Raw genomic sequence first — 10,968 nt, forward strand, 5'->3', positions numbered from 1 at the left:
ATAACAGTTATCACACCAGCATACAAGCCGCTCCATTCGAGGCATTGTACGGGCGTAAATGCCGGTCACCTCTCTGTTGGGCAGAGGTGGGGGATAGTCAGATCACGGGTCCAGAACTTATAGTGGACACCACGGAAAAGATTGCACAAATACGACAACGCATGGCGGCAGCTCGCGGCCGTCAGAAAAGCTACGCGGATAAGCGTAGGAAGCCATTGGAATTTCAGGTCGGGGACCGGGTTTTACTCAAAGTCTCACCCTGGAAGGGTGTGGTTCGTTTTGGCAAACGGGGCAAACTCAATCCGCCGTATATCGGACCGTTCGAAATCACAGAAAGAATAGGCAAGGTAGCCTACAAACTGAACTTACCAGCTGAACTCGGTGCAGTTCACAATGTCTTTCACGTGTCGAATCTGAAGAAGTGTCTGTCAGACGAGACCCTCATAGTTCCCTTGAAGGAGCTCACTATCGACGAGCGGTTGCAGTTCGTCGAGGAACCTGTTGAAATCACGGACCAGGATGTTAAGGTCCTCAAGAACACGAGAATCCCTCTTGTTCGAGTTCGTTGGAACTCCCGTCGCGGCCCAAAGTTCATCTGGGAGCGTGAAGATCAAATGAAACTCAAGTATCCCCAGTTATTCGGAACCAATGCAACCACTACTGAGGCTGAAGCTACTACTGCAGAATTTCGGGACGAAATTCCAAATCAACGGGGGGATGATGTGACACCCCAGGAAAACCAGTAAACGATACAACTTACCTAGCTTCCTCAGTAACCGCATGCTAAATTTCGGGACGAAATTTCTTTCAAGTTGGGGATAATGTGACAACTCGAGTTTCCGACTTTCACTTTTGCATTTAATGCCCGTTGACTTTGACTGTTTAGTTGTTTGACTTGTTTGACTTGTTTGACTTGTAACTGTACACTTCGTGTTATAATAAAACGTATTGTGTTTGCATGATTATGTGTTTGATTGTATAACATGAAATCTGTTGAAAAACCTTAACTGTTAAACACATGAAAGGATCTCGACGAAACAGAGTTGTTTCGCCAAAACCAAACCCGACGAAACAGAAGTCTGTTTCGTCATTTCCATCTCAACGAAACAGGCTGTTTCGCCGGCCCGTCAGTTCCGCCAAGCCCAGTAAGGGCCCAAAACACTTAAACGCGTATAAGTTTTACGGAACAGCTCAATTTGTCACACTTTTGCAAACACGGAACCCTAAAATTTCCACTCAAGTGTGACGGCAACTGTGTGTATTTTTCCCCAGGCCTTTAGCGATTAAACTATCAACCCGGATATCTCGGTTAGTGCGTGTTCGTTTAATTGGTTTCTTTGTTCTTTGATTTCTTCATACTTGTTGTGTTTATGCTTGATTTCTGGATCAAATATGAGTATATGCGTGTGATGTTCGTAACGTATGATTTAATCGGTTACAATTTCTATACATTGAGATGCAGATTGTTTGTTGATGATGAACTAGATTGTATGATGCTTGGGAACAGCCATATTTGAATGTTGCTTGTGTTATCCGAATGCATGATAGCATGTTAATAGGGTTCGTTGAGGTGATGTGTTATGCTAATCGATTTGTGGTACACTTAAACTAGGGTTCATGCTAGACGTTAAGAACCGTGATGATTATGTTATTGATTTGATAATTATTGTTGAATGATTTCTCTATGATCCGTGTATAATGATCTGTGATTGATGATGATCGAGGATAGCATGACGACTGCTAGAATGATTAGGGTTTCTGTGTAAAGTTTGTAACTGATATTAATTGACGTAACTGAAGCTGGCTCACGAAACGGAATTTTTGGCGAAACAGATGGGGTGTTTCGCCAAGGGTAATTGACGAAAATGAACTTTGTTTCGCCAAAGGGGTGAACGACGAAACAGAACGTGTTTCGCCAATCTGTGTTTCGCCGATTTGGATAATTTGCACAGTAACCTGATTTAACTCTGTTAGAAGTTAACTGGATTGATTAACTGCTGTTAAGTGATATGCCTGACTTATATGATATTGGATACATGCTTAGTACCTCTGTGATTATACCTATGCGTGGACAACTTGGACATAAACTGATTTTTACATACGTGCATACTTTAGGACGTGATTGATTTACTTTGAGCACATACTTAGCATACCGAGCAAACCAAGGTGAGTTCACACAGCCAAGGCATGGGGGTCCCAGGGTGGGATGGGTTTGGATTATTTACTTGTACTTACGTAGCTTATGGAACTTAGTTATATGGTCCTCGGGTGAGGAAGGGTTATTGATAAGATACGACTAGACTAGTGATACTTATAGAACTGATCTTCGCACACACGCCGGGGTTGGCCGCGATATTATGACTAATCTTCGCACACATGCCTAGGAAGGCCGCGAACTATACACTAAACTTCACACACATGCCGGGTGGCCGCGATACAAATATACCTAGTCTAGAATACTTGGGAATTTTCCCTAATCTTCGCATACATGCCTAGAGGGCCGCGATACGAACTAATACGATACATGACTTAATGAACGAACACAATGCTTACTATACTATTACGATTACTGAACTATTATCTGTGAACTCGCTCAACTAGTTGTTGACTCTCTGCTGCATGCCTTGCAGGACCTTAGGTACATATGGAGCTTGCACAGGGAGGAGCAGGTCGTTGTGGGACATGGATCGTGGATGCCATGTTAAAACATTTAAACATTTGAACTTATGTTATTTATTGGGTTTTCATACTTATGCTTCCGCTACACTTTGAAACTATAATTATGTTTTGAACACCTATCGTATTGACTGATTGGTTTGCATTTACTTTTACGATATATTAATTACATGTTCGATATGATTGGTGGCTTGATCCTGGTCATGTCACGCCTCCAAGCGGTGTTACTCCGCGTGTGGATTTTGGGGGTGTGACAAAAACAATCACCGGCGATCTCTCTTCTCTCTCTCTCTCTCTACCCCCTCTCTCTAACAAACCCCCAAAATGTCAATATACACCGGCCCCAACCACCGCCGATCACTCATCCACCAGCCCCAACCCCCCATCTCTCTCTCTCATATGCAGATGACCAAGGTAAAAAAAAAAAAGTCGAAAAATCCATTTTTTTCGAAAAATCCAGATCTGTTTACCTCGATTCGTCAGGATCTAAGGTAAAAAAAGTCGAAAAATCCAGATCTGTTTCGTTGTCCACCAACACAAGAATGTTGCCTCTTCGATCTTTCATCTAATCTGAGTTTTGCAACCACCGTAAAACGTGAGGGTTGGATTCTAATGGTGGAGGGACTATGGAGGTCAAAGGTGATGGTGATGGTGATGGAGATGATGTCGGTGGTCGATGGTATTGGTAGGTACTGGTGTCCTGATGATGATGATGATGATGATTGTAGAAGAAGATGATGGTTGTAGAGAGAGAAAGTACAAGGGAGAGAGTCAGTTGAGAGAGATAAATAAAGAGGGGTTTTATAGAAAATGTTAAATGAAAAGCAAAATGCCCAAAATACCCCTGAACTAAAAGACAAAATAGGAGGTTCCAACAGTTAAAAAAATAGGGTTTTTGAGATTTGGACTAAAATGGCAACAAAATGCAAACCACAGGGACACAGATGTAATAAGTTTGAGATTTGGACTAAAGTGGCAAAACTGGCTAAACCACAAGGACCAAAATGGCAGTTTACTCTTATGTATATGTTAATCGTGTGGGGATTCCATCTTTTTTTTCTTCAGGAAATATGTATTATTAACAAGAGTGGAACTATAATTCACTTAATATTTGGGTTCTAGTTTTTAATGTTGAATGCATCTTTGGTGATGTGAGTTGTGACTTGTTTGAATTTTACAATCTATGGAACACATGATTGTTGGTGGCAGCTTGAAGGGGTATGGTCTCAAATCTTGCATCAGGCTTGGGCGCAAGTGACCATCACCTGGCTTATTGTCCCAATCGACAAAGAACTTACCTCAGTTCGTGCGGGCACGTGCGGACCCGGTTTGCTTTCCCACTCGGGAAAAGATGAGAATCTCACCTTGTGTATGAAAATGGCTGTTTTTGGCAATACACACAGAATGCGGTGATTGTTACTAAAGATGATAGTTGTTACTATCATCGGAATCCACATATTCTACAACTGTCGTATTATTAAATTCATTTTTTGTCAAACACATTTCGATGTTGCGGTCCCACGCAGGCACGCACGGGGTTGGTGAAGGAAGTGCAGAGTAATGTGTAGATGTGTGGACCTATACACATACAACTTACCCACCACATGTTATGAGCTTGCGCAAGCCCGCAGGGCACTTTATAATAATGCAAGTGGAACTGTCACCTTGACTGCTGTGGATAACCGACATGACTTAACACTGACAACAGCGGTCAGCTGACTGTCCAATACGCGGCTACCTAGCCCACTTGCATAAAGCTGATGAACAGACTGACAATCACCGCAGGCCACGTGGAGGTCGTTCCTTCATGCGACTGATACAGCAGAACACGTGGCGACACCTCTGCGGCCTATGCTCTCGCTAGGCCTATGAAAAGTTGCGCTTTGGCTATAAATACCAACTTCGAATCAGGTTTGAGGTAATTCTAATCTGCTCACTCACACTTACTACTTAAATATTTATCTTGCTTCCAAAGCAAATACTTATTCTCACGCCGGAGTGTGGTAACAAGGAGCAACCCCCACCCATTCTCCTTGTTACGAGTCACGGTGTGCTTCACTGTGCCGGTGACAGATTAGAGACGATCCAGCCATCGATCGAGGAAAGAAGGGATTAACCCTACTTGACCCGTGGACTAACCTCCTGGTTAACCACTGTTTCTTCAGAGCCGGAGAAGAAACGTTTGAGGTGGGGGGTGAGACTCGACGCAGAAGAATATATTGGCGACTCATGGGGGTGATGACACAAGGGAGGGTTGGGTTATTTGGGCAAAAAAAAAAAAAACAAGCCATGTCATCAAAAATTAGCCATGTAAGCAAATAAAACTAACCAAGTTAGTGCCTCGTTAATGACATGGTGACACCACACAGAAAGTGTTAAGTTGGGGGTGGTGGACGTCAAAGTGATAGTTGGGGGTTGTAGTGATCAATAGTCGATAAAATCCAATAACCCCTTTTATTATTATATTATATTTTTTCTTTCCTCTACTTACAACCACTTTTATATCTTTTAGAGTAAATTACGATTTTGGCCCCCGTAGTTATATCACTTTTACCCTTTTAGCTTAAAAAGGAATCTTTTAACATCTGAGCCCCAACGTCTTTTTTTCTAACCTTTTGGGCCCCTAACACTAACCCCATCCATTTACTTGGTTAAAAACTTGTCATGTGCCCCTCACATAAGGGGCGTTTATGACAATTCACCTATTTTTTATTATTACATTACATATCTTCTCATATATATATATAGATGAACAGTGCCCTTTCTCTCTCCTTCAATCACAACGACTCACAATCACTTCCCAAAATATATATATTTTTTTGAACAGTAAATTTGGATCACCCAGCATAACCACCCGATCATATCGATCTTCACTAGACAATAATGTCTATACACCAATTCAGGAGAAAACCCAATAAATTTAACAAAAATCGTTTATGAAAATCGAACTTAAAACCTACTGATCTCTAAACCTTATCCCACCTCATGGAAATTATTCTAAATGCTTTAACCCACTCATTCTAAATTCCAAAATAGTGATAAAACCCTATAGTACCCCTTTCATGATTTTCTCACTCCTCTAAAACTCCATTCCTGAACACATTTTAAATGACATATTTATTTTTCTTTCTTTTTCCTAAAGGCATTTTAAATGACATCTAGATGAAAATATTTCCACTCATAACCCCTCATCACCCAATGTACTATCACAATTAACATATTCTCTTTCCAACCATCCTTTCTCTCTCACACACACATAGATATCATATTACAGACACACAGAGAACACACCTCCTTTTCTTTTCTTTTCTTTTCTCTTCCCAGTTGGGTTGCATGTTCTATCTTTCTCTCCATACTTTCCTTCGTCTTTTTCACCTTATTCCCCTTTCTTTCCAGCTCTTCTTCACACTCTATTAACCCTAATTTCACCCCCCAAATCATTAGGGTTTTCACTTTTGCACACACAAATCATACGAATCGAATCACTCATAATTCAATTCCGATCTCGATTCTCCAGATTCTCGATTATAAAAAACCCTAGGTGTACTTGTTCCTTTCTCTTTCCTAGGGTTTTCGATTTCATCGAGTATAATCTGGTTAATGAAGTATTGCAATTGAATTAGAAGTTTAGAATCACTGTAATTGTTGTTGATTTCTGTTCGTTTTTGCTTTTGTGTGATTCCGATCGTGAGATAAACAATGGAGAAGTATGAGCTTGTGAAGGATATAGGATCTGGTAACTTTGGAGTTGCTAGATTGATGAGGAACAAGGTTACGAAAGAGCTTGTTGCTATGAAGTATATCGAAAGAGGCCACAAGGTTTACACTCTTGATTTTGTTATATTTTCATGTTATTCATATGTTTTTGTTTTGATTTGTGTTGTTTTGTGATGAAACTGAGGTGTTGTTGGTTGTAGATTGATGAGAATGTTGCTAGGGAGATTATTAATCATAGATCGCTTCGGCATCCGAATATTATTCGGTTTAGGGAGGTAACTTGTTGGTTAAGTTGTTACGGTTTTCGATACGGTGTGGAGTGTGGTGTTGAGTGATTTGGTGGTGGTTTGTAGGTTGTGCTTACTCCCACTCACCTTGCTATTGTGATGGAGTATGCTGCGGGTGGGGAGCTGTTTGAGAGGATATGTAATGCTGGAAGATTCAGTGAAGATGAGGTTATTGAAATTCTTTGATTGTGATTGGTAGATCGGTTTCGTAACTTTCGTTAGCTTAAATTTGTGTTTTGATTGTTGTTGTGTGTCGGCGTTTCAGGCGAGATACTTTTTTCAGCAGCTTATTTCTGGAGTTCACTACTGTCATTTCATGGTAATGGAACCTTTTTAAGAAATACTTACATAATGATCTTTTGTGCATGTGCATTGATATGATATCGGATGTGATTAGATTTTAATCATTTTATTATATTGTGTGCTGTGAATGTTGTGCAGCAAATATGTCATAGAGATTTGAAGCTTGAGAACACTCTGTTAGATGGGAGCCCTGCACCACGGCTGAAAATCTGTGATTTTGGCTACTCAAAGGTATTCATATTACAACCATGGTTAAGTGTATTTTGTAAGTAAACAGGTGTTTTGATTGCTTTTGTTACTATGTAGTCGTCTCTGCTGCACTCGAGACCCAAATCCACAGTTGGGACCCCTGCATACATTGCTCCTGAGGTTCTTTCTCGTAGAGAATATGATGGCAAGGTAAATCATCTTGTCTCTTATTCTGATCTTTTAGGTATGTTTTTTGGTAACCGTGATAACTTGTTATGTGTAAACTCATTGGACCTCACCAATACCCTGCTAAGCTGTTGGATTAGGTATAACTTACTTCGGGCTTGGTTTTAAAAAGCGGGAGTGCCTAACCACTGGCGCAGGGTTTCTCGCTTCTGACTAGGCGAGGCACACAGTGTACAAAAAGCGCACCTTAGGCGCAAAAATCACACGTAAAAGCTGCATGAAGCGCGCTTCTTGTACGGGAAATGTTTTGTGCATCAAGATGTTGTACATATAGGTTCTTGATATATTAAAATTTTTTGTAAGCTAATTTATAGCTAAATTTTTGGTCGGTGATGCTAAAAACCTAGAGAAATATAAAAAAAAGTTTTTATAGATAACTTGCGCTTTGCGTATGAAAAGCGCTGCTCTTTTGCACTTTACGCCCTGTGTCTTGGGCTCGGGAATCTGTCGCTTCGGTGTGCATCATTTTCTATTTAAAGATGTTGGGTAGGTGGTCTTTAAGGGGGTTAAGCGGAAAGTGCTAGAGTAGTTGTATTCAAATCTAAAACCTCTGCTAGAGGGTCTCATGTGCTTACCACTATGCTGCGCTACCCCCTTGAAGGCTTTTTTTGGGTATGTTGCAGTTATGCCATATATGATTTGGATGACTGTTGAATTGTTTACGACAGTTGTAAAATAATTGTTGATTGTGTTCATCGCTTTTCTGCATTATATATTTATAAGTAAAGCTTCAAATTCCATATCCTTTGGTGTTGGTGAGTTTTGCTTTGTGGTCTTTAGACAGCAGATGTTTGGTCTTGTGGAGTGACACTTTACGTGATGCTGGTGGGGGCGTATCCTTTTGAAGACCAAGAAGATCCCAAGAACTTTAGGAAGACAATCCAAGTACTAGCTTTTCTTTACACACTTTATAGTAACATTTCTTTTGACTTACTGATGCTGACTTTGACCTTTGACTTGCAGCGCATCATGGCTGTTCAATACAAAATCCCAGACTATGTTCACATATCTCAAGACTGTAGACATCTTCTGTCTCGGATCTTTGTTCCAAATGCATTGAGGGTACGTGTAGCAAACACCTTTACCATATCGTATACAGAACAATCTCAGAACATTTGTGTTTGTTTTTGCTGCAGAGAATCACCTTGAAGGAAATCAAGAGCCATCCGTGGTTCTTGAAGAACTTGCCTCGGGAACTAACAGAAGCCGCACAGGCTGCATACTACAGGAAAGAAAATCCGACGTTTTCCCCGCAAAGTGTGGAGGAGATCATGAAGATTGTTGAGGAGGCAAGGGTCCCACCGCCAGTTGCGCGGTCCCACAGTGGGTATGGGTGGGGAGATGACGACGAGGATGATGATGACGATGATAAAGAAGAAGAGGGAGAAGGAGGTGACGAAGAAGAACCGGAAGAAGATGAGTATGACAAGAGAGTTAAAGAGGCTCATGAAAGTGGTGAAGTTGGTCCCATCTAAAAGTACCCCTCTTCATTAGTTGGAAAGTTTGTGTAAAAAATGGAGGTTAAAATCTGTAAATTTGTGTGGTATTTGTGTTAAATAGGTGTGCTTGGTGTGTGAGAACATTAGGTTTGTGGTGCAATTATCCTTCCATTTCAAGTTTCTGAATTGGGTTCTTTTTTGGTAAAGTATGGTAATTTTATATGGTGATGATGGTTTTGTTTTACATGTTTGGTTTGTAGGTTAATTCTTTTGTATTTGTTAATTATCAGTCAAGTTATGTGGTTTTGTTAGCAATTAGACACCTAGATACGGTCCAAAAGGAACGAAATTGTTATAAAGATCTTTGCCAATTATTTATCTTAATTCAGAAATGATTTCAAGTCACTAATCATATATTGGATAACTTGAGAATGATTTATTAAATGTTGAGAGATGAGATAATTTAGGATTTGTTTGAGAAGAGATTGTTAAAAAAAGAGTAAACTGCGAAAATAGTCCTCGAGGTTTGATCACTTTTGCTACTTTAGTCCAAAACTCAAACATTTTGAATCTGAGTCCCTGTTCTGTTGTTGTTTCAATTTTGTTGCCATTTTCATCCAAAATCAAAATCTAGTCAGATTTTTCAGTTAACATCCAACGCTTTTGTATTTTTCCTCCATTTTAATGAAGGGCAAAATGGTCTATTAACGTTTTATTATAACAAATTTAAAAAATCTGACCATTTTGCCCTTCATTAAAAGGGAGAAAAAAGAGAAAAAAAACTAGATGTTAATTGAAAAATCTGACCAGATTTTGCTTTTGGATGAAAATGGCAACAAAATTGAAACCACAAAGACCCAAATTCAAAAGGTTTAAGTTTTAGACTAAAGTGACAAAAGTAACTAAACCTCATGGACTCTTTTGGCAGTTTACTCTTAAAAAAAATTTATATTATCTTTGGTTTTCTCATCTGATCTCATTGATCTTTCATTTAATAAAATAAATGTCGTTAAGTGTATGGATGAATGATTCAAATTGCTTCTTCATGTTTTCGCATAATTTTAAAGTTTTAAAATGATTTATTCTCTATCTCTAACTTATTCGTGATAATGTTAAAGATGGAGATTCAAATGATTGTATAATTGAATCTCATTAGTTTTTTTTTTTTTTTTTTTTTTTAATTTATATGCAAATAAAGATGAGACAAAAAGAATAACAATACTATTTGTGTTAAGATAAATTTGTTTAATGAAACCATTTATTTTATGTGAAGTGGATATCATATCATATCATATGAGACGAGATCGATGTTATTATTATTATTATCGCAGAAGTGATAGATGCAATCAAATCAATTATGTTTCTGGGATGATTTGGTATTATTATGTAATATCATGATCACTTTCAATTTGCCACTCTTCCTGCACTGTCGGCATGCTTCTAAACAGTATATATGATAATTATTTTTGCCAAACTAGTTCTATTAATAAATTTCAAAAGTATTCTAAAACCATAAATAATATAGGCTTTCACTATTCCGCACCCCTAAATCTCATTTCATATCTCTTTTCATTCTATCTCTTTAGATATATCTATGTATGTATAGAGAGAAACAGAGGGGAGAGGTGTGTGAATATTGAATCCCTTTAAATTGTGTATTTTTAAAAGTCTGGTTTATTTGTTTTGTTATGGTCATAAGATACGTGATTATATAGTTACATATACACTTTTAGTCACATATCCTAGTTTTTTTTAGTCCACCTATAAATCAGATTTGGGTATATGATTTAGCATATAATCAAAAAACAACCTTTTCATATATTATTTTGGGTGGCAAGCGTATGACCCTTGAAACTATCACAAGTGACTCTTGATTTGTAGAAGAGCAAATTACGATTTGCGTTCCTGTGGTTTACGCTGTCATGCATGTTGAACTCTTAATTTTTTTATTTTAGGGTGAATTACACTTTTCGTCCTTTATGTTTGTAGCGGGTTGCAATGGATAGCTTTTAAGTTTAACAATTACAGTCACAATCCTTTATTTAGAAAATGCATTACATCTTTCGTCCTTTAGCACTAACCAAGTTAAAATTTTCAGTTATGTCTATCCA

General features: G+C 38.8%; 1 protein-coding gene across 1 annotated transcript; it reads left to right on the forward strand.

The window, feature by feature from the left end:
- The first annotated feature begins 5,873 nt into the window (after positions 1-5,873).
- On the forward strand, positions 5,874-9,101 carry LOC110885370 (serine/threonine-protein kinase SRK2A). Its single transcript, XM_022133053.2, has 9 exons — positions 5,874-6,495; positions 6,594-6,668; positions 6,747-6,848; positions 6,946-6,999; positions 7,122-7,214; positions 7,290-7,382; positions 8,199-8,303; positions 8,382-8,480; positions 8,555-9,101. Exons 1-9 carry the CDS (start codon positions 6,376-6,378, stop codon positions 8,891-8,893), a joined length of 1,080 nt encoding a protein of 359 aa, XP_021988745.1. The 5' UTR covers positions 5,874-6,375; the 3' UTR covers positions 8,894-9,101.
- The last annotated feature ends 1,867 nt before the right edge of the window (positions 9,102-10,968 follow it).

Source organism: Helianthus annuus, chromosome 10, assembly GCF_002127325.2.
Source record: "Helianthus annuus cultivar XRQ/B chromosome 10, HanXRQr2.0-SUNRISE, whole genome shotgun sequence".
NCBI lineage: Eukaryota > Viridiplantae > Streptophyta > Magnoliopsida > Asterales > Asteraceae > Helianthus > Helianthus annuus.

Coding starts and splice junctions, on each gene's coding strand:
- LOC110885370 (XM_022133053.2), top strand. CDS start 6,376: ATGGAGAAGTATGAGCTTGTGAAGGATATAGGATCTGGTAACTTTGGA. Junction 6,849..6,945: donor GAAGATTCAGTGAAGATGAG/GTTATTGAAATT, acceptor TCGGCGTTTCAG/GCGAGATACTTTTTTCAGCA. Junction 7,215..7,289: donor GTGATTTTGGCTACTCAAAG/GTATTCATATTA, acceptor GTTACTATGTAG/TCGTCTCTGCTGCACTCGAG.